Source organism: Embiotoca jacksoni, unplaced genomic scaffold (genome assembly GCF_022577435.1).
Source record: "Embiotoca jacksoni isolate LCO1_2020_lvr unplaced genomic scaffold, fEmbJac1.0.p SCAF_19, whole genome shotgun sequence".
NCBI lineage: Eukaryota > Metazoa > Chordata > Actinopteri > Embiotocidae > Embiotoca > Embiotoca jacksoni.
The window spans coordinates 4,999,135-5,023,928 of record NW_027185329.1 but is presented as its reverse complement, the minus strand read 5'-3'; the positions used below and the strand labels follow the sequence as shown (position 1 = coordinate 5,023,928).

General features: G+C 40.6%; 1 protein-coding gene across 7 annotated transcripts in view; it reads right to left on the bottom strand.

The window, feature by feature from the left end:
* lrp8 (low density lipoprotein receptor-related protein 8, apolipoprotein e receptor) overlaps positions 1-24,794 on the bottom strand; it is a 167,087-nt gene that overhangs the window by 66,067 nt on the left and 76,226 nt on the right. For all 7 annotated transcript variants that reach the window (XM_069153122.1, XM_069153125.1, XM_069153127.1 and 4 more), the window contains exon 3: positions 24,026-24,148. In XM_069153122.1, coding sequence (XP_069009223.1) covers positions 24,026-24,148 — 123 coding nt within the window. The remainder of the gene's footprint in view (positions 1-24,025; positions 24,149-24,794) is intronic.

The window sequence follows — 24,794 nt, the reverse complement described above, 5'->3', positions numbered from 1 at the left end:
CCAATGATGTTTAATTGTGCAGGTATATACGGTGGGTACGGAAAGTATTCAGACCCCTTTAAATTTTTCACTCTTTGTTTCATTGCAGCCATTTGCTAAAATCAAAAAAGTTAATTTTATTTCTCATTAATGTACACTCAGCACCCCATCTTGACAGAAAAAAACAGAAATGTAGAAATTTGTGCAAATTTATTAAAAAAGAAAAACTGAAATATCACATGGTCATAAGTATTCAGACCCTTTGCTCAGTATTGAGTAGAAGCACCCTTTTGAGCTAGTACAGCCATGAGTCTTCTTGGGAATGATGCAACAAGCTTTTCACACCTGGATTTGGGGATCCTCTGCCATTCTTCCTTGCAGATCCTCTCCAGTTCCGTCAGGTTGGATGGTGAATGTTGGTGGACAGCCATTTTCAGGTCTCTCCAGAGATGCTCAATTGGGTTTAGGTCAGGGCTCTGGCTGGGCCAGTCAAGAATTGTCACAGAGTTGTTCCGAAGCCACTCCTTTGTTATTTTAGCTGTGTGCTTAGGGTCATTGTCTTGTTGGAAGGTGAACCTTCGGCCCAGTCTGAGGTCCAGAGCACTCTGGAAGAGGTTTTCTTCCAGGATATCTCTGTACTTGGCCGCATTCATCTTTCCTTCAATTGCAACCAGTCGTCCTGTCCCTGCAGCTGAAAAACACCCCCATAGCATGATGCTGCCACCACCATGTTTCACTGTTGGGATTGTATTGGGCAGGTGATGAGCAGTGCCTGTTTTTCAGCACACATACCGCTTATAATTAACGCCAAAAAGTTCAATCTTGGTCTCATCAGACCAGAGAATCTTATTTCTCATAGTCTGGGAGTCCTTCATGTGTTTTTTGGCAAACTCTATGCGGGCTTTCATATGTCTTGCACTGAGGAGAGGCTTCCATCGGGCCACTCTGCCATAAAGCCCCGACTGGTGGAGGGCTGCAGTGATAGTTGACTTTGTGGAACTTTCTCCCATCTCCCTCCTGCATCTCTGGAGCTCAGCCACAGTGATCTTTGGGTTCTTCTTTACCTCTCTCACCAAGGCCCTTCTCCCACGATTGCTCAGTTTGGCTGGACGGCCAGGTCTAGGAAGAGTTCTGGTCGTCCCAAACTTCTTCCATTTAAGGATTATGGAGGCCACTGTGCTCTTAGGAACCTTGAGTGCTGCAGAAATTATTTTGTAACCTTGGCCAGATCTGTGCCTTGCCACAATTCTGTCTCTGAGCTCCTTGGACAGTTCCTTCGACCTCATGATTCTCATTTGCTCTGACATGCACTGTGAGCTGTAAGGTCTTATATAGACAGGTGTGTGCCTTTCCTAATCAAGTCCAATCAGTTTAATCAAACACAGCTGGACTCCAATGAAGGAGTAGAACCATCTCAAGGAGGATCAGAAGAAATGGACAGCATGTGAGTTAAATATGAGTGTCACAGCAAAGGGTCTGAATACTTATGACCATGTGATATTTCAGTTTTTCTTTTTTAATAAATTTGCACAAATTTCTACATTTCTGTTTTTTTCTGTCAAGATGGGGTGCTGAGTGTACATTAATGAGAAATAAAATTAACTTTTTTGATTTTAGCAAATGGCTGCAATGAAACAAAGAGTGAAAAATTTAAAGGGGTCTGAATACTTTCCGTACCCACTGTATATACACCTATACACATATATATATATATATATATATATATATATATATACATGTAAATATAAGTGATATACGTGATATCATAGGTGATCAAAATTATGTTTCTAAGTGAAAACCAGTGAAAGTGAATGAAGTGGGGAAAGTGCATGTTACAGATTGTCAAACACACTCCCATACACACTGTGTGCAAGTGAGAAAGCGGTCCCTCTCGGTGAAAGCCCATTACAGTGGAGAAGGCCATTGTTCCTCCATGTGTGACCACTGGGATTGGTGCAGGGAGAAAAAATACAGCATTCTAATACATCAAGTTACGTAGTCCCCACAGCAAATCCCTGTCCCTCCTCTCTGCAAACAACCACAATCCCTCACCCTGCCCTGCTCCCCCTCCACCACCTCTGTTCAATGTCTCACACACACACACACACACACACACACACACACACACACACACACACACACACACACACACACACACACACACACACACACACACCGTAGAGACTCTATCCCCAGATTACATTACACTATGTCAAACTCAACTCCATCAATTTTATATTTTTGACCACCAGTGTGCTTCCTGGCAACCACCCTCTGTTTGTTTGTTTGTTTGTTTGTTTGTGTGTGTATGTTTGTGTGTGTGTGTGTGTGTGTGTGTGTGTGTGTGTGTGTGTGTGTGTGTGTGTGTGTGTGTGTGTGTGTGTGTGTGTGTGTGTGTGTTGCAGTCACAGATCAATAGCGCCTGAGAGATTCACCCATCCCCATCTCTAATTTTATTGATGTCGTATTTCTTTCTTCTCATTTTGATTTTTAACAGTACTGTAGAACATTCAAATGCTGCCCCTCGTGGAGGGAGGCTGGGAGTTTCAGCCGCGCCGCTGGTGATTGCCAGGATTTTCTCCAACTGCGCCAGTTTGGTTGCCAGGTTCAACACTACTGAATAACTGGCTGCTCGCAATACAGTGTTCTGTGGGTCTGGACTAAGATTCAGGGGTTTGGATTCCTCTATTCTGCTGTCACTTGCTGGTGTTGATCTTTTGGATGACCACTACTTCCCTCCCTCCGGGCTTTCTTCCTCCAGCTGAATATCTGGCTCCTGTGAGCATCGTTTCAATGTGTCTCCCTTAAATGAGGTTTCCCCCGGCCTTTAAAGAATAAAAGCCTCCCGCAAATCCCCTTTAAGAGAGCGTAGGGCGAGCACCATATCAGCACTGTCTGGTTATTACTGCCAAGGGGACTGAATGGACTGTGTACAATAAGTGTGTGTCCGTGTGAGAGAGTGTGTGTGTGTGTGTGTGTGTGTGTGTGTGTGTGTGTGTGTGTCTTTGACGCACAAAATGCAGCTCCTCTGGTCAGTGTGAATATGAACACCAGTGGGGTTTTTGTGCAGACGTGTTAATGTGTGGATTGTCTCACACCTGGCTTACTGTTCAATCAATTTAAATGTGTCTTTTGGAGATACTGTACCGTCTATATAATGGTGGTCTCATCCTTCACATTATCTACCTATTCTTAGTGTGTGTGTGTGTGTGCGTGTGTGTGTGTGTGTGTGTGTGTGTGTGTGTGTGTGTGTGTGTGTGTGTGTGTGTGTGTGTGTGTGTGTGTGTGTGTGTGTGTGTGTATTTGTGTAGTCCAGCACAGTCCGAGGGCTGGATCCTCAGTTTCATCCAAACCTCTCTCACATAAATACCCCCAAAGGGGTTCAGTCCACTAAGTGTGTGACTGACAGCTGGGTTAAAAGGATGTAATTTGTCTGACTGACTATTTCAGGTCCTGGGGGTCACAGAGGCAGAGGCATGGATAAGCTGCCAATCAAGAGACTGAATACAGATGAACAGGAACAACAGAGAGCTCCACTGACATTGATTATGACCCAATAAATTAGATGATTTTCATCCCAAGAGTAATAATCCCCACTAAATAAAAAGGACAATTCAAATTTCCTCCTATTGTATGTAAAGTAATAATCTGTAACCATTTAAAAAGACCGTTCAGCCGCTCTCTATTAGCCTTTGATATGGTACAATAGCGGTTCTACGCCGTCTATAAAAAGGAGTTTTCTATTTGCTGCCTCAGTTGTCCTGCGGGCTGTTCCTAGAGAAAATTGGGTTGCGCAAACGAAGAAATGCATTTTACACTGCCTGCAGAAGCGAGAGCCATTTGTTTGGAATGAATAGAAGTGGTAGTACATGGAGCAATTAGCATGATCAGCAACAGCCACCATGTCTGCACAGACGAGAGCAAACAAACAAGCACAAAAACGATGCCAAGTGTAAAGGGAGTCGAACTTGTACGTCTGCACTTTGAGAGCAAATAAACAAAGTGAAAAAGCACATCTGAACACAAGTGTAATATCTATCTATATCGAGCATGTTGTTTAACTTTGCAAGTTCAACTGATGAAGTTCATAATAAAGTTGTAATTAAGGTACTTTTCCCGGACTTTTAAAAGTTGGGGCTAAGCACAAATCCGCCCTCTCTCTTTGTTCCCCTTTCACTAAATGCTGACGTGTACACAGCAGCAGTTCAGGCTCCGAGGGGCATTGACAGACTTATTGACAGGAAACGGGGGCACACCCGTGACTGCAAACAGAGATATTGCACACTATCATATTACAAGCCAAGTCCAATATCTGACCGCCTCTCACCTTACTCAGAAAAGTATGTAAAAGTTGCACACATTGCAATTTGTACGCAGATGTCTATGGCGAACACAAATACAGAGAGACACAACGTTTGACATCCACAAAAAACTACTCTCGGTCAGAAATTCTCCTCTTGGAGCTTTGCCAGCCAGAGCCGTTTGACAACAACGAGACTTTTTCCTGAATGAATATTTCAAGAATCTCCTGGGTACAGACACCAACACTGGGCTGTCAGCAGCCAGCGAGCTTGCTTACTGCCAAGGCTTACAGCAAATAAAAGCTCAGGAGCTGATAGGAGCCATGCTCCAGTGGAGCTGCTTGGTGCCGAGCGGTGAGATGGTGGTTCAACACAGCGGCTCCCAGGTGGGCGTATGCATTATCGAATGAGTGTGAAACGGGGTCAAAGCGAGAGTGTCCGGTCAGCGAATACATCCAGGATGCATCGACTTCAAGCAAACAAACAGGCGCAATTGGGCAGACGACCAGGTCAGATGCTTTCCCTTAACTCCCATTTTTATGACATAAACAGGCATATATTTGTGAACATATTCAGCCATGTGCCCTTTTATTCTCACTGTAACCTCTTTTGTATTTATTCTACAGTTGTTCTGAGCTAAATGTTTTCCTGTCTGAATGTGAGGATTTTTTTTTCGCAGTATGACACAGCTGTTAAAAAAAAAAATGAATGATGGTAAGTGCACAAAATTTTCATAAAAACATGAAAAACTTTAGGTTACAGAGGTAACCTCGGTTCTTTGAGGTATCCGACTATGGGAAAAACTCTGCCTGCTGAATGCTTTAACACCTTAATGATGGCCTGATGTTTGTACTGAATACCCAAAAGGCCCACTAACAGCATTGTCTTATTACTTATACAGAATCTGAAGATATTCAAGAGATGTTACAAAGATGTACGTTAAAATGATTTGAGTGACCTCAATGTTTTCGTGCAAATTACATGAGCAGAAACTTGTGTTGCAGAGTGAAAGTGAACTGGCATGAGCTGACTTTGCACAGACTCCAGGAAATATACTGTTGAGAAAAATGATAACACCAATATACCCATATCGAACTTGGTCTGTTTGTTGATGCAGAGCATACAGCTACTTGTGCAGACATTGAGTAACATTAAGTTTATTCTATGGGCATTTAAGTGAGGTTTAAAAAACATATTTATAAATTAATACAGACAGATTACTGTCTACATCCAGTTTGTAGGAAACACATCTGTATGTCTTAGTCTGCACACATTTTGAGGAAAAACAATTCTTCAGAACAAGTACTTATTTTACATTGTTGTTGTTGGTGTTGTGAAAATTGTTCATTGGGTTCTAAACTGATTTTGCTTTTCCTCGGGTCAGAAAACTCATTTGGCACATCGGTTACAATGCAGTCTTTTAATTCAAACAAGTCCGCAATCAGAGGCGGTACGGACTTGTTATTCCCCTCACATGGCCTCCCTAAGTGTCTATTATGAGGAGGCTATAGGGGTGGACTGAGTAAGGCGCTGTATGCTAATGAACTTTTGATTAACTACCTTCTTAATTTCCCTTCACAAGGAGGGAGGGATTGGAGCATTGTTGCACGGCACCATGTCCACTATCCAGCCGCCTGCCTATAGCATCACAGCTCGCCTCCCAGGTGATTGATTCAGAAGGCTCCAAGCCCTGCAGCCTAATGTAAAGATAATTTATTTATTATGAGGTGAGTGTATAAGGCCAGCTAATGTAAGTCTTCTTAAAGTTAACTGTCTATCACAGTGACACAGAGAGTCAAAACAACAGCACATGGGAGGGGATGTGATAATGTGGCACATGATGAATGGGGATGAATGGAAGCTTATGGATGAGTTTCCCTGTGCTGGCATTATAGTTGCATGAATTTAAAATGCTTAAATGTGCACTGAATTCCTGCATACTTTAGACAGCACAGCACTGATTGATGAGGTCCCCGGCTTTAACGTCTTTTTATGCAAACACCTAAGAAACACGTCTCATTAGATCGGTGGGCTGTTATGTATGGCCAAATACTCGGCGATGCTGAGAATATCAATTGGCTTCGCAGGTAGTCCAAAGCAAAAAAGTGTGCCATATGCAAGGCATTTATATTGTCTTCACAAAATTCCTTATAAAAATCTATACGCACTTTTATATTATCGTGTAACATGTGCCAAATGCCATATTTTTTCCACCCATCCATTTTCCATCTTTGAGCTTCAACTCTTTGAGCTTTGACAGTCCACCGGAATTTTATGCGCACTGGTCTATCGGCCTCCTAAACCTAATGGTGTTTTTATCCAGGAGTTTTCTAAATCTTTAGCCGAAATTTTCCCCAAATATGATCATATTTAAATTTTCGGTAATTTTAATGTATTTTAATTTCGAGCAGCTAGTCTCTGGTCCCACTCATAAATATGGTCCTACATTGGACCTTGTTTTATCTTCTGGTATTTCTGTGAGCATCAGTGAAATTTGTGAAGCAACGTTCTCTGATCACAAGCCTGTTATCTTTGAAACTGTTCCCGCTGGCTCAGACACTCCCTCTCCTGCCCCTGTTCGCTGCTCTCGTCTTATCACCTCCAACACCGCACAAGAGTTTTTAAATGCTTTTAGAGACACTGTACTGTTTTCTTTTAATCAGACTCCCCAATCTCACCTTTCTCCGGAGGATATTTTAACAACTTTTAACGCCAACTACTGTGAAATTCTGGATAGTGTCGCCCCCATGAGGTCATACTGCCCCGAGCTGAAACTTCAGCCCTGGTTAAATGAAGCAGGAGGGCTGAGAGAAAATGGAAGAAAGACAGACTCCATGTGTCCTTTGAAATCTTAAAGAAATGCCTCACAAACTATCAGAATGCAGTTAAGTCAGCTAGAAACAGCTACTTCTCTGACTTTATTGCAAATCACTGCCACAGGATTCTTCCAGGATAAAATCTCAAAACTTAGGTCAGGTGTTACATCCCATTACATTGAACCAACTAATTCTCACACTTCCTCTGCTGTGTTGGACCACTTTGAGCCTGTTTCCCTCACAGCTCTAACTAAAATTGTGGATCAATTAAAAGCTACATTGTGCCACGCTGACATCATCCCCTCGGGTGTCTTTAAAAAGGTTTTGATGAAATTGCCTCTATAAATTCAGTAATGAGCTGCCTGGCTGATGTCAAAATGTTCTATGCCTCAATGAAGGTAAAACAGAGATCTTGCTGCTCAATCCCTCTCGCCTTTCAGCTGTGACACCTGCCAGTCCTTCATTCTGTCCCAGCCCCATGGCAACCCACTGTAAATTTCATGTAAAGAATCTGGGTGTGATTTTGGACTCCTCTTTTAAATTAGATCTCCAGATTAAATCTGTTGACAAAGCCGGTTTCTTTCAGCGAAGAGCTTTAGCCAAGGTCAAGCCCTTTCTCTCCTCAAAAGACCTGGAGAAAGTTATTCATGCATTTATCTCCTCCAGGTTGGACTATTGCAATTCTCTGTGTGCTGGAATTGGACGGAATCTTTTATCTCGACTTCAGTTGGTGCAGAACGCTGCAGCGAGGCTTCTGACAAGCGTGAGCACATTTCACCAATCCTAAAATCTCCTCATTGGCTACCAGTCCAGTATAGAATTGATTTTAAAATCGTAGTGTTTGTTTACAAATGTTTAAATGGAGCCGCCCCTGCCTATCTGTCCGACCCGCTGCAGCCCTATATCCCACCTCGCTCACTCAGGTCTTTCGACCAACAGTTATTAGTTGTTCCCAGATCAAAAATGATGACCCGTGCCTTCTCTGTTGCAGTTCTTAAGCTCTGGAGCAACCTTCCTCTTCATAGTAAGCTGTCAACCACTTCAACAATGTTCAAAAGCCGTTTAAAAACCTATTTATTGTCACTTCCCTTTCCACTTTAACCTCTAGTAAATATTTTTGTGTGATTTGTATTAGCCTAAATCTTGATTTTGATGTGACTTGTTTTTATTGATCAAGTCTGTTTGAACGCATGACTATTTGTCTATGTGCAGCACTTTGGTCAACCTTTGATGTGTTTTAAATGTGCTATACAAATAAAGTTGACTTAACTTAGTTTTTCTTCTTCATTTACAATCAACATGTGAGGATTCCTACAAATCTTGAAGGACACAACATGAACAACATGAGTACTGGAAAATGTATGTAAAAAGAGAGAAAATAAACGTACTTCTCACGTGTTTGACAGATCATCAACTAGGTCTGACTAACAGGGGATCCATAACAGCTGATCGTCTGTGAAATAGGATAATTAAACTTCAGTTTTCAGCCATGAGGTTGCTCCATAAATTGTTGAGTGCCTGCTTGAGAACAGTAAACTTTTATCGCTTGGCTACTTTGTGCAGTAAAAACAGGGCCAAGGAATCTCTTGAATCAATATAAAGTTATGTACTGGGCCTTTCTGGCTCAGTCCTTTTATGTAAAAGGCCAAATAACATTTTAGACAATCAGACACACTATATGCCACTCTACCAATATTATCATGTCTCAATCTCATGACTTTATAGGTAGTCTAATTGCCAGGAAATAAAACAGGGAAGAAAAAAAGACAATGATGGGTAAAAAATATTAAATAATGCAGTGCCAAACAGGGGTGGGGGGGGGAGGTGGGGGTGTGAGGTCAGATATTGGTCATAGAATGAAGAATATCAATATGGGACTGAGGCAATTAGAGGAAAACATTGGAAAGACAGAGTGAGGCATTGTGTTGGAATCTGATCAAATTGAGGCTTGTTGTGACAGGAGGGCCAAATGCACAGAGACTGATATAAATCCTCCAGATCTGACATTACTTTTTTAAACTGAACAGCACAAGACACAAACAAATACATGCACTTGCATACACGCTCAGAAACATGAAATCCCATGCAACAAATCTCCCAAAGGTTATGCTGTTATCTATTTAGAGATGTCGGCTGGATCGAAATCTTAATGTGGCAGAAATTTGGAGAAATGGTCCACGGTGAATACACTGTTTTAATTTTAGAGTATGCAATTTCATTCAGATAAGTTGATCTCTTTCAGAAATTTCTCTGCATGCACTGGAGCATGAATGAAATACTGTAACCTTTATAAAAGGAGAAGAGGGAGGCAAGACCAAGGACAGGAGGAGCTCATAGAGAATCAATGATTCATACACGACCAGAGATGTATCCTATAGATCAGCCAATTATTCAGCTTCTGAGGACTTTTCAGGTCTAATGGTTTGATCGGTTGAAGTGGGTCATATCGTCACGGTGACTCATTAACCTCCTTCCAATCGGTCCTATCTTTAAAAGGCGCGTTTAAATAAGTTAGGCCTTTAATGCTGTGTGTGTAAATGAGTGTGTGTTCATTAGGAATGTGTGAGGGGTTCTCCGAGGGGCATTTTTTAATTCTGGTACCATCTGAGTATTTCACATTTCCTCACCACAGGTGCTTTTACATCTGGTCATGTGACAAAAGAAGAAAGAGTAGAGTTTAAAAAAAAAGTAGATGCTCTAAGTTGTTAAGCAGTGATATTTTTATACATATATTGAGAGTTGAAACCATTTGTCAATTACTCAATTGGCGGGAAGATAAGTGTCAAAGATTTTAATATCTGATAAATGGTAAAGTCATTTTTCAAGCAAACAGTGAAAAAATGCCAAATATTCTTCAGTTACAGCATCTCAAATGGAGTTTTTGCATTTTTGTGTCATATTATCGTAAACCTAGTGTCTCTGGGTTTTACACTTTTGGTTGATCAAAACAAGCAGTTTGAAGACGTCATCTTGAGCTCTGGAAATTTCTGATGGGCATTTTTTCACTGGCATTTTTTACACTAAATAATCAATCACGTGCAGATTCATCGACGATCAAAATACAAATTTGTTGCAGTCTTGATAAACTTGTGCAGAGATATGTCCGTGGTACGTACCCTTTGATAAGTTTAATACAAAAAATGAAAAAAAAAAAAAAATATTGTCCTGCACACAGAAAGGCAGATTTTTCTGCTTGAGCCTAAAAATGACTAAATTTGCCCCTGCGGCTTTGTGTGAGCTGTCAAATTAGGAATAAAACAAGCTGATAGATCTAAATGACTTGTAAATCTAACTTCAGGTTCACTCGCAGTTCCTTTCGGTCATTGTGGTGAATCAGCCAGTGAAGCAACACATCACTCACAAAGGAAAAGGATAATTCATCCAGCGTTCACTCACTTTAGGCACGATTACTTCATCCGAGTTATTTTGGAAACAGAACAAGTGTGTCAGTGGGTATGAGTGTTTGTGTGTGGGGTGCATGTACAGTAGTTACAATTACTGAGCATGCACGAGTTAAAATGCGCGTCTCGTGTATTTACTGTATGGTTACGTATAATTGTGTATGCATGCCTGAGTGCCTGTTTGGTTGTTTGTAAGAATGAGTACATAATGTATGCATGAATGCATCAGTGTGTGTCTTTTGCATAACCACATATTGCACACTGAGAACTGGAGCATGATATTTCAGAGCAATGGGAAATGCAACGTTGTAAAAACAACAAAGGAAAGACAATAAGGTGTGGTTAAAAAAACCCGCCAACTTCTTAATCAGGTTATAGTTTTGACCCTAACTTGTCCCATTCGTTTGGTCCCTGACTTGTTGACACATTTACAGTTACTTCTGGGTCATACTTTTAGTCACACTTTTGTTTAGATCGATACCTTAAAGCTACCATCATCAAAATGTTACTCATATGCAATTAAGCTCTGTAGAAATATTTTGTATTAATGTTGGATGGCAGCACAGTTGCTAACGAACAACTATTAAAACAGACTTCAAGGGCTCTATCTCAGACTTGGCACCAAGCAGCATAAAGTGCAATGCGAGTGTCTTTACTAGTTTGAAGGTGATGCAGTTGTAATTTTCCCATCCAGCACTCGTGTTGTGTTAATAGCACCAACAAAAGCCTTGTTTTAAGTCAATGGCGCAGTATTCTACTGTTATTTATTGTTATCATTATTAAGACAGTGACATGCACCTACATACGCAGGCGCACAAAGAGCATTCACTGTGCTTGTTACACACACGGGGATGTGGATCTGTGCACAAACATGCAAAATATAAACATTTAAATGCAAAGGATCATTTTTGTGAACATCAATCTGTTTACAAGGTCTGTTTACTCTGCTGAAAAATGTTCTTTTCTACTACTTGGCAAATCTGCTGTCATAATAGCAATCCACCCATGTGCAAGTGCAACTACCTTGAAACAGAATTGTAGATGGCATTCTCATTGTTTTTTTGTTCCACTATGTGTCCTAAACACACTTATGATTACTTAAGAGACTTAGCGCAACCTCTTTAAACTACGCACCTTACTTTGTGCTCAGATGATCCACTGTTAAACTGGCAACAGTGGATTAGGCCATGCGCTTTAGATCGTGCGCTTAAATCGTTAAAATACAGACCTAAATATTCACAGATGACTCCCACGACAACAGATGTTATAACAAAATTCATTTTCACACATTTGTGTTTACTTTTTGACTCTTTTAAGTTTTGTCAAGTTGGTCGGCCCCCGTTAGCGCTGAATTTAAATGAGGGTGAGTGTGGACGTGAAGGCCGAGGCCGGTCTGCTGAAACTAGCCTGGAACGTTTTGCCGCCCTCGTCCTTCAGATGTGAAATCCAATTTAAGGAAAGGGCGTATGTGGTTAATATCAGATTACATTTTAAATGAAGGTTAGTGTTGATTAGTGGCTTTCTTTGGAACACTGATCTCCAATTATTACAGCCCTGATTTAGGGAGAGAGGGGGGAGCATGTTGAAGAGTTAAAAGATAAAAGTCAAGGGAAAGGAGAAAAAAAATGATGAGAGAGAGAGAGAGAGAGAGAGAGAGAGAGAGAGAGAGAGAAGAGAGAGAGAGTGAAAGGAGAAAGCAGCAGAAGGGCAACAAAACAAGTAAGGAGGAAATCAAAAGCCAGCAGTGGAGTAACATCAGAGAAACAACTGTGAACCTGTGAGAGCCAAGAGCCCCAAGTTAAGTTTTGAAAAGCAACTATGGGGATAAACAGCTAACGGGGGCCCCTGTCTGGATGTGAACCTGCGACAATGCAGCTAAATGCGTCCATGGCAACACAGCTCTGTATATTTTTCTGGGCTGTTTGGAGGGAGTGAGCAGCTGCATGACATGCAACTTTTGTTTAAAAATACATAAAACAGAAGCAGGTGCCACAAGAAGAAAGTCTTTTAGAAGAAAAACATCTGTTCCTTCAATTCTCCCCCTCAATTCTCTGGAAATTTGTTACTTCCACTTCACAGTGGTTTTTTTGCACAAATATAAACGTCAATGAAGACAGACGACAGACTGAGATTCCTCATGTGTCTCTCAGCTGACGCAATTAGTTTGACGGGTCTGAAGTAGATGCTGCTAAGAAGTCAAACTGGAGATGATGCCCTCTCCCTCTTGTTCTCTCTCTGCATCTTTCTCACTCTCTAGACTGTGCGAAGGAGAGAGAACAGGCTTGTTAAATGTGGAACCATTAGCACAATCTAGACTGTGTGTCTGTCAGTGCCATGGGGGGAAGAAATACAGCGTGACACTCTCATAGGAAATTGCCACTTTCTTCCAACGGAGCCCTCTAAATGGCTGTTTAGCAGACGACACAATGGGCATTAAAAATACCGCCAATGGCGAGTGTCACATCTCAACTAATGAGAAATTGCAGGAAAGGGAAGGAGACGAAAGAAAGGAGAGGAAGAGCAGGAGTCGGGCCTGTCTTTTGCGATGTTTGGGGCTGAACTCTGAGCTTATTTCCTCAGTGGCCCTTTTTAAACTCTGGGTCAGGGAACAAAGGCAGAGGAATAGAGGCATCTGATATATATGGAAAGCATCGACTCTTTACGGCTTCCAAATGGCCTCTATTTAATATCATAAGGCAACTGCTGGAACCCTGTAATGCTACTTCAAAAAGTCATTGCAATGTAAGGTGGGTTCAGTTAAATTATACGCTTTAGCAAGTTTAGCAGATTCAAAAACAACAATTGTAGTCTGGCAAAATTATTTCCAGCACGATTAATTTGAGTCATGGGAAAATGGGAAAACTGAATCCTCTGGGGACTGTTTGTAAACAACAACTCTTTTTGTCGGTATCATCCATACAAAACTTTTTAAATGAATCATACTTTATTACAATATTTATCATCTGCAAAAAAGTAAGCTTCATACTGTTGCCTGTTTTCACCAATTTTGGCAATTTCCTTTTTTTACACTTAAACTTGATTTACATTTTACATTGCAGCCATTTATCTCACAAAACTCGTTACTACAGGTTTGACCAGCTTTAAGAGGATGCCTACATGTGCTTTTGTCATGGAAACAGCTGCTCCACCGGAGTTTTACGAAATAATCTCTTTTTACAATTTTAATTTATTTGAAGTTCTGTTTCTAATTCATGTGATATATTTCTGGATTGTGCCGTTATTTAAGTCCTGCTATGGGCCCACAGACTGTATTTAAAAATGAACATATGAACAAATGCAGAAGTGCTTTGAAGTGCAATACCAGAGGGCCACTAGGGGCTGGCTCCAAAAACTCCCTGGCTCTAACAGACTACCTTTAAAAAAAAAAATTAACTTTTTTCATGAAATACAAAGTCAATACATTTTCTCCACAAGTCATAAGTCATATTCCAAAACACCAAACTCGAAGCTTCCAAAGGACTGTTCACAAATCGATGTGTGATGTCACAGTGGGATGCCACTTGTCCAAATTAGGTCTAAGTAGGTCTTAAAAATCGCTTCCTTCCATTTACTGTAGGTTTGAGAGTGAGGTATTGTGTATGATGGGACACCAACTGGAGCAGATTTATGAAGTCTGAAATCACGGCAGTGCTTTTTCCTGTTAAGGGAAGATCTTTTTTTTTTAATTTTTTTTTTAAAAGGTCTATTTTGTTTTCACCTGCTCTTATGCCCATCTGATGCCTTCTTACAACTTCCCTCCTGCCTTAACTCAGAGGAGCAGATCTTTTTGACTGTTTGACTGTCATGTTGTCATGTCATGTTGTAGGCCTGCCTTCAGACCTATTCAAATCATTTTCTTTCCAACAACTGTTCTGTCCTCTGACTGGATATTACATCTGTGATGGAGTTTTGGATTTTCTTAGAAGAAAAGGAATATGAAAATAAAATAAAGCTTAAATGGAAAAAAAAAAAAAAACTATTTCAACCCAATCTGAATAAATGAAGAAGGGAATTTTAGGTGAAAACAGAAATGTTATTATTCCCGGCTCATTACAATCATGACCAGAAACACGAGCAATTCCATCCGGTTGTACCGGCTCCACAAGACGTCCTCCGAGAGCAAAAACATATTGACCACCGATCAATGTAACCAGGGTCAGAACCAGGGTCGCTAATTGAACGGAAGAATGGAATTTACAAATAAAATCACACGGTGGCGGTCACTGCGTGGGTGGTTTTCCCTGTTTGATTGCCATGTAGTGTAAACAATAGAGCGGGTTTGCTGTATACAGCTGTTTCAACTTCACACAACCACAAAACCGGCGTCCAAATGTTCCTCAATATCAGTCAATGTAGATTTAATAAAAAATATGAAATAAAATGTATCAGACAGGGGCAGAGACAGAAACAAAAAAAGTATATCTGAATGACAAGTGGCCGTTAACTCAAAACTGTCTTCAGGCAGTTCTGACTTCAGGATTAATCTAATATTCAATTATTAGAACTTCCTAAAAACCTTTGAAAAGCTCTACTTATAGCTGTAAGTGGTTCCTTGTTCGACTAAAAACTTTGAGGTTTTCGTTGAGTAGCTTGCGGGATTTACATCAAAAATGACCACTTCAAGGTTTTGATAAATCATTTTTCCTTTAAATTGTCTTGGTTTTAGATTTTAACAAACCTATAGTTATCACTGAGTACATGAGACAAGTCAGCCCAGTGTGCAAAGATGCCACAGGAGCATTTTCTTTAAGCTCATCAAGGTATAATTGTACAAAAAGCTGAATACGTTGAGTGGGATTCAAGGTTATCGCAGCCTTCAGAGATAAACGTGTAATTCAAACTGTAAAGCGATTCACCGCATGAGAAGTAGAAAGACAGGTATTATTCAGTGATACTGAATTAAATCAAAGAATTGGCACGGAATCTGGATTTTGATGTTGACCACACGAAGCATGTCACCTTGATTTGAAGTGTCTCTCTGTGGTTGAGCCACAAATCAGAGGTTAACATATTCCTATTAATATACATTCACTTGCTGATTGCAGCGACCACTGAAACTGCTCCATGTCCTTTGAACATTTAGACTGTTAAAATCACATTACATTAACTAATAGATGAAAAGAAAGTGAATAACTTAACAAGTTATTTGTTTTTTTTAACCAAACTACAATTTTATGACATTTCTGTGTGCAGCCAGCTATAGCTAGCATCTACCAATAGGCTGCATGTGAGGCGTTTAGAGGGCATCTGTAAATTTTAGCATCTATTTATGGCTTGCATGTGAGGTGTTTAGAGGACATCTGTTAATTAGCGCAACGGAAGACCACCTGCATTACACTCTCCCCCCCCCTCTAAAGTGCATGTACCTAAATGTGTGATGTAGTTTTTCCCATTTTTAAATGGATTTTATGAAATTGGTATTGAATATAGTATCATTAAGGATGGAGATTCAAAGTCGATGTGCTGGTACCAGTCCTGAACATTTCTGAATGATACTCAGCCCTAGACTGAACTAAGGAAGGCTGGTATGTTTGTTTGTGTAATTGAGCAGCTGCACTTGCATGTGTGTGTGTGTGTGTGTGTGTGTGTGTGTGTGTGTGTGTGTGTGTGTGTTGTGGCCAGCGAGTGAAATTCAGCTCAGGGCAACAGAGAAATAACACGCAGCAAGACACCAGAGATAAATGAGACTTTTTTTTTTGTCTCTTAAGTGTATGAGTGACCTCAGAATGCTCACTCATGCACTTTTAGTCTTCATAACCATACACAAGCTTCTGAATTTTTTTCGGACACGTCTTAAATGTGCGTACGTAATGTTAGTGTGTGTTTTGATGACAGGGTCACTGACTTTCTACCAGGCGGAAAGAGCGAGTAAGACAGACACAGGTAGAGAGAGAGAGGGAGGGAGGGAGAGAGAGAGAGAGAGAGGCCACCTGGGAAATTATGGCTGGCACTGCCGCTGCCTCAAGCATGAAATTGAAGCCGTCCGACAATGCAACTCACTTGATTCTTCCCGGTTATATTCCAAAATAATTAACTACCACAACCTCCGGCCTCTGTGCCATAATATGCTGACCTGCCTGTTGTCTCAGCGCACGCAGACAAGGCCGAACCTCCCTCAATACACAGGAGCAGGTGGACATGGTGACAGCGGGGACAGGAAGGAGGGATGAAAGTTCAAGTTCCACCTTCTCCACAGCACAGCACACATCATGGCACCTTGGGCAATACGACAGTCAAACATTGGATGGCAACTGATTATGTTTTCTGCGGCCAAAACTATCCGGATTCTTCTGTCACTAAATGAATATATTTTCACACTGGGAACCGTGAATGTCTAAACTGAATTCCGTAGTGATCCATTCAATAGTTAGCCTGTAGGAAATGGGAGTAATTGACTAGAAAAAGTAGAAATATTGCTGCAAGTCTTGTATAACAAGTAAACGTCACTGCAAGTGTGACCAACATGAGTAACAGGTACAACATCCAACAGCAACCAGTTCTGAAACTGTTGATCTTGAGTTACATCAGCCGCATCCTCATTATCCACATCCTGCAATGATGAGTGTCAAAGACTAGAACCTTCCTCTTCACTACATCAACAGAGGAAGAAGTTGCAATACCTGTTTGATTAAAAAAAAGTAGGAGCTATCCTCCGGGTGCCTCACTATCCGCGTTCAATATCTTTCTGAAGTTTTCTCATCAGTAATGTTAAAATTATCATATGAAAAGGAACTTGACTGAGTCAGTAGAGACTCAATATGGATGCTTAAAGCAGTAGAGAAGTCATGTTGTGATAAGAGGCTCTGCTTTGATAGTTTGTGTCTTTGGATGAGTGGGTTTCATCAGATGACATCAAACAAAAATGATTAAAATCATGGCAGTTTTAAAGCGCCGTGGTGTCCGATGGGTTGGTAAAAAAAAAAGATAGAATAGGATGATAAATAGAAAGACATCAGGAAGGTGTAATACTATATAACATGTCATGATTTCATTTGACTGTCTTATAGAATTACAAGAGCAACTTAATGCAGATATGCTGAGTTCAGGGACCTGCAATAGAGTTTATTTTGAAGCAACTTTTGTTTAGTCACTGTGATAAATAACTTCCCTTATATGAAAGGCTTCTTGTTTTCCTTTGAGTAAATTAAAGCATAACTTCTTCCATATGAACAACAACAGGAGTGAGTTGACTTCTAAAGTTATCAAAATTCTCATTGTGTTTGTCTAATTTACACACATTGTGTCTCACAATGGCTTTAAAGTCTTTTCAGTACAGCCTTTATCGGCACGCCTCTGAGTATGAAATGTGCCTGAGTAGACTTGAATTGGATTACTTACAACGACAAGATTTTTATGTTATGAATATAAAATATCCTCCACATCCTCGAAATAATACAAAGCTTAAGCCCCTCTTCAACAGTTTTTTGCTCTGTATCCAAAGTTTTCAAGCATCACTTGGACTGGCGAGGGACTGTAAAAAACTGCTGCATGAGGTTGAATGAGAGAAGCTGAGTGTCTTGTGTCGAATAACCTCTCTACAGGGACACTTGGATGGTGAGAAGGCCTCACTTTCATCCCCTGGAGTACAGATATGCACCAGTAGAGCCACAGCAGTGTGCAGTGCTCACACATAGAGAGGGACTCCAAATAATACTCCAGAGACTCTACGCAGGTCCTTTTAATTGCCGCTGATTGTTAAACAGCAGGATCCTCTTGGTGCCACTCAGAGTAAATGGATGGCGACTTTGTAATGTCTAGACACCAGAAAAATCAGAGCTTTGATGTCTGGTAAATGCATTGTGGATATGAGCTGCTAATACCATGAAACATTATGAAAATGTAAAAGTTATGTGAAAAGATGACCCGACTGTGGTCAAATGATAAGTCTTTTTTCTTTTTTTAAATATAAGTATGTTTAATACAGGTAAGATTTACTGGATGGAGTACCTGAAAATGGAGGTGAAACAAAAAAGAGGGTGCTTAATATATTCTAATAAATATTTATTTCCTGAACAACTTTTTTTCGGTGTACAAAAGAGTTTATTTTAATTGGATTCATTGTCATGCTATTGTTCAAGAGAGTAAAACCATGGAAAGTGAAACGAATGCTCAAAGACTGGAGTGTGTGTGTGTGTGTGTGTGTGTGTGTGTGTGTGTTAAACAGTTGATTTTAAAACCTGAAAATAATTTAAACATGTTTAAAAAAGGTTTATATTACCACCATACCAAAGTTTGTTTTTAAAACAAACTTAATCCAATTTACATAATTAAAGAAAGATGGTTAAAACGTCACATTCATCCAACTTTTTGTTTGAGTGTTTCAAGCGTGGAAAAAAAAAAATCCCAAGTAAACCATCCAATTCAGTTATTTGAGTACAGCTCAAATATCTTGTTGTTGCTTGTTTATTTAAATAAGTTATTGTAACCTATTTAATCATTTAGTGACTTCATTGCATGTCCATGACGACTGCTGATGCAGCTGCAACGATCAAGCGATGATGTCTGCACTTCAGATCAGTGCAGAACACCGCTTGTCTGATTGAGCATTTTCTCCACAATCCCTTCCAGGCCCAGATTCATTTTTCAGATGTGTAATTACAGACCGCTACATGGGGGCCTGTATGTGTGTGTGTGTGTGTGTGTGTGTGTGTGTGTGTGTGTGTGTGTGTGTGTGTGTGTGTGTGTGGTTTCAGAGGCGTCATCGGAGGTCCATAGTTAATCAGCAGTCGACCAGAAGTCTCTGGGATCAGCCCATCGATTCTCTCCTCGGGGCAATCAATTCTATCAAAGGCATTACTTAAATTGAACTCAGATCAGAAAGTGGAGGACCTACAGCACAAAAGAGACGGAGAGGACAGAGTAGAGGACTTGAAACAGGATGGCAGGGTGGTAGAAAGACGTTCAGAGGCTGTAAAGACACAGGAAGGGATAGATGTGGAGGAACGGATAAAGTACAACAAGTGAAAGAAAGCTGACAGTAAAATAGAAGAGAAGGTCTGATCACATTAAATAAGAGCAGATATGATGGTGGTGACAACAAGAGCTGGGTGTACTTTCATTTCATTTTCATTATTAGGGCCCGAGCACCGATGGTGCGAAAGCCCTATTGTTATTCAAACGATTATTATCATTCGCCGCAAACAACTGTCTTTTTGGCGGCTTTATCAAAAACTCATGAAACTCGTGATTTTTACTCAAAAATCATGAATATTGGTACATGCGTCCCTCCCGGCGGAAAAATTTCATGTTTTAGTGGAGTGAGTGGGTGTGGCCAAATAGCTCGCTAGCGCCCCCTACACAGATGCCTCAGCGGCAACATTTACGTACATGCACGGAAATCGGTGGACATGTGTATCACACCTAGACATACAAAAGTTACATTGCACCATTACGTCAACTGAACAGGAAGTCCGCCATTTTGAATTTAGTTGCCATTTTTGGCGATTCGCACGTGTTGTACTTTAACAAACTCCTTCAGATTTTGTTAGACCGACTTGAAATTTTGTCTGTGCACTCATAACATGTTTGGAATTAAAAGTTATCAAAATAATTTGTTTTCGTCGATCGGTGTGACCGTGGCGTGGCGGCCAAAAAGTGACCCAAAAGTCCTACTAAAGCATGTCGTCCAAAATGTGATATAAAAGTCATACTATAGCACGTCGTCCAAAAAGTGACCCAAAAATCACTTTTTGCTGTAGTATGACGTGCTATAGTATGATCCTTTTTTAAAGTCATACCAAAGCGGGGAATCGGGGGGGGGTTTAATAAGCCACACGGAAAGCGAATCCCTCTAAGGGTAAGCCACGTGGTTCACAGAGGGCGAGACCTCCTAAGGCGAGTCCTTCTAAGGGTAAGCCACACAGGGGGTTTGTACGTGCAGTCATACTAATACCAAACAAAAGGTCAACAACAATACGAAACTCAAAAGTCCAAAAGACATTTTTTCTTTTTTTGCATTGTGCACTGGTTTCTCCTCACAGTGAGAAGTAACTTGAGGCATGCATGTCAGTTCAGAAAAAGTGCTCCAAAAAGTGATAAAAAAAAAAAAAAGTCAGTAAATCTTTTTTTTTTTTTTTTTTTTTAAATGTATTCCTTTTTTTGTTTATCTATCTATTTATTGTTCTTTAATTTATTAGGAATTTTATTCACTAAATCAGTTAAAAGCACACTTTTACATCAACGAACAATTTCTTAATTTCCCCCAAAAAGTTTCTTAGTATAAAAAATGAAACTTCACATACTGTATCTTAACAGAATATTTTTGTTTCACTTTGCAACTCTAAAGATACTTTTAAGTTTTCAGTTCGACCTGAGGCACGCAGGCTGATGCTTGCACGAAAGCATGCCGATAGAAAAGCGCGCACACACGCTGCTGCATGCACGCAAGCATGAGAGTGCACACAGCTGAGGATCAATGTGGCTGAGAAAGTGAAAGAAGCTCTCACAGTGTCTGACCTTGATTCAATGTAATGAGACTTAACCACAAGTTCACTAATCTGATGAAATGACTTACAGATTCACTTTGTCCTGAATACTAAATACGAGCATCGACTGTGGCGCTATACAAATACTTAGACCATTTATAGGCATGCGCGCGCACACACACACACACACACACACACACACACACACATACACACACACACACACACACACACACACACACACACACACACACACACACACACACATACACACACACACACACACACACACACACACACACACACACACACACACACACACACACACACACGTTCTTGGCCCATCCCAATCAGATGTATTACTTCAAAGGGCCCTTTGATCACCTCTTTGAAAATCATCTTTATAAAAATTGCAAAACGAGGAGGCCTATATGGAAAGTTTTGTGATAAGACAGAAGTTGAAACACTGACTTCTGGTACTTCTGTGACTTACTGTATCCTTGGAGGAAACACTGGCTACATAAAGATTAATATGTAAATCATCTGTGAAATGCCAGTGAATTCTGTGTTAAGTCTGGACTCTTCTCCCTCGGCTTTAGTTCGGTGCTGAGCAACTTGCTCATGATGTTTCCAACGTATGATACAACCCTGCTTAGTGAGGGATATCCAAACTCCACCAACCTGGGCAGTGTGATGTACCCTGTTCAAACCAACTGCAGCAACCACTGTCTTCTGCTGTTGGGACACTTAAAAGATGAATAAAGAACAGGTTGGAAGCTTATAAGATTTGCTGTACAGTTACAGTACAGTATTTTTACTGCTTCGAGGCAGGATTTAACGACTCAATAATTTGCCCTCTGCTTCAATGCTTTTAAGTTTAAAGACAGAATCAGCACAATTGTGCCTGTGCTACAAACTGCTGGTTTATGTTTCACTCTTTTACACTTGTTATTTAAAAAAAAAAAAATTTGCTAGGCAACCCTGTTTCTTCCCATCGCAGCCGGGATGTGATAACGGAGATCTGATTGAGGACGCTGCTGTGCTGCTGTCAGTTTGAACACTGGCTTCACAGAGTTTCTGGACTTCAAGTGCTGATTTTATAAAGACAGTGGAAGCATGATAGTAGATACAAAAAAAGAAAAGGTAAAATGACTGGAAAGGTTAATTCTGGTAACTTGGATACAGATCACCTTTAACGATATTCAAGGTATGGGCTCATAAAATCATCTAATACCTCACCCAAACTGAAAGCCACCATCATCCAAACATCTTTTCCTCTTCTCTCCCAAACCCATATATGAACCATACCTTTACATGACTTTACATGTCAAACAATCCCTTTCTCGCCCAGTTATTGACTAACATACTGAAAGCCACTGAAGACTCAAAGGCGCCACTCTTGAGCCTTTCTCGTACCTCCTATAAACCGTTCCTTACCACGAACCTGAGCCTATAAAAGAAAACAAATTCTAAAGTTCATGACTTACAAAGCTATTATGTAGCTTTGTAAAAGCCTTGTGTCAGAGAAGTAATTTCACCTCTACCAATCGCCTCCAAAAGCCAGTTGATAACCTCTGGTTCAAAATTTAAAGGCATTTAAAACTTCTAGTGTCGGTCCTTTAACACCGCTGAACACACCCACACAAAGTTTCTTCAGTCTTCTCCGTCTGTAAGCTTCTATTTACACCATTCAGACACACAAACAGACTGTATATAACCTCCCTGCCCCACCATGCACTGATCACACTGGTTTGTCAACAAGTTCTCAACCAGTGAATCTGTTCTTTAGTTTAAAACATTCAAAAATGAATTAAGGTTATCAACGGAGTCCAAGGAAATAACGGTTTTGACATCATGTCAGGGACATCTACATTGCAAAGATATCTACTGAACTTAGCATGCTAAGCAGCCAGCCAAATTTCGCACCAATTCTTAATAGCATCCTGCACGTCAAACAGGTCTCTTCTTTGTAAATTCAATGGTGGGTGTTTACAATCTAATTTTAAAATATAAGTTATAAAAAAAAAAAAAAAAAAAAAAAAAAAAAAAAAAAAAAAGCCAACTCCTAACTATTGGCAGGGCAAGGATATGTAAAATTAAGACAAAAACTGGAGAAACTCAGTACCCAGTATTGCCACGTACAAAGTACTGTTAAGACATGACTTAAATCTTACATATTGCATTTTTAAGGGGTGGTAAACCAATGTTTGTAGTCTTTCCACTGAGAGGTATCTAAGAGACACTCATAAACTGGTCACTGTAATTTTTAGCTATATTGGCTGCAAGGCACCATAACTATAAACTGGCATTTCACTTTTTATCAGGGCTTAAGAGTTAATATGAGAACTTGCACAAAATGCTTTTAGTATGCGCTGCGTAACTGAACAACTGAACGTGTAATTTACAGAAAATATTTTTCCTGTCATGAGCTGCTTGATGAGAAAATAATGAATTCAAGGTTAAGTGATTATGTCCAAATCTCACTTTTCACTTTTCAAATGTGGTCTGCGGATATAAAGTGAAAGAAGCAGACATCTTGTCCCCTCTTCCACACTCTGTGGTCTTGATCAAGCCATGTATGGAAGTCCAGCCTCGGACGGCGCAGCCAGCAACACAAAGGAACGAAAAGCAATTTTCTGAGGCGACGTGGAAGAAATAAAGGGTTTGCACAGCAGTTGGAGCACAGCAAAATGTGACGCACCGAGAATGAGCGACCTTGGTACCACTTTATGCCGAAGGAAAGGTACGTGTGCATGTGTATGTGTATGTGTGTGGAGGTCAACCACTTTATACACGAATACATGACTGTGAAAGAGACAAAAACAATGACATCATGCTGGTGTCTAGGTCACAGAAAATTCCCGTAATTCAGTGACTTTCCTTACATTAAAACACACATACTGTACATGCATGCTCCCACACTAACACATTGCTGTTAACACAAGTCAAATGTGTGCGTAAAACGTGCGTTGAGCTACCTGGCTGTGTGTTCGTGACCTCGTGGCTGTTGCCCTGTTTGGAGGTTTGCTTTCGTGGCACCGACTGTCTACATGCCTGCTTGTGTTTGTCTGTCTGACAGTCAGCGTGTCTGTGCTGCGACTTACTGCAGATTGCATCAGCCTCATCTGAACCGTCTGCGCACTCCGGTTCTCCATCGCAGCGCCACCTAGAGGGGACACACTGTCCATTCTTACAGGCAAAGTCCGTGGTCGCACACGTCTTCTTTGCTGTGAAGAGAGAAGAGACATTGAACGTTACCATACGTCTCCAAGAAAGGCCAAGCAGCATCGTGTCTGCTGTTACACTCTGCAGAAAGTCAATCTCTATTAGACTTTACATTTGATGTTTAATGAGAATATTTCTAATTGTCTAATTAGACGCAAAAAAAAAAAAAAAGCTACAGAAACTGCACACACTGACCAACAAGGGACCTCTGGGAAATGTATGTACACTCAGTGATAAAGAAACATGTCAAAAGTTTTATAATCCACTTAACGACTCAACAAAGCCAGGCAATTAAAAATGTAACTTAAGTCCTGAGTAATTCCTGAGCACCAACTTCAAACCAATTTCCCCGTTCGGTTTTAATTTCACCTTCAGGAGGTTATGTGTTGAAGCAGCTGGTCACAGGCTGGAGTCTCAGCGGTGTGTTTAAGTGCAGCTGGTAAGAGAAGACGCGAGGGGACGAGGGGCTTTTGATTAGCAGGACTCTTTGTGGAGGCTGACTTAGTGGATCAGAGCTGTAAGTCCAGTGAGATCTTATACAACAGCTTTTTCCCACCTGTGTGTGGGAATGCAGTTGAGTGTATTAAACCATTTTTTTCACTTGACAGATTCAACGTGGACATAAAGGCTCAAGTATCGTGCTAATAA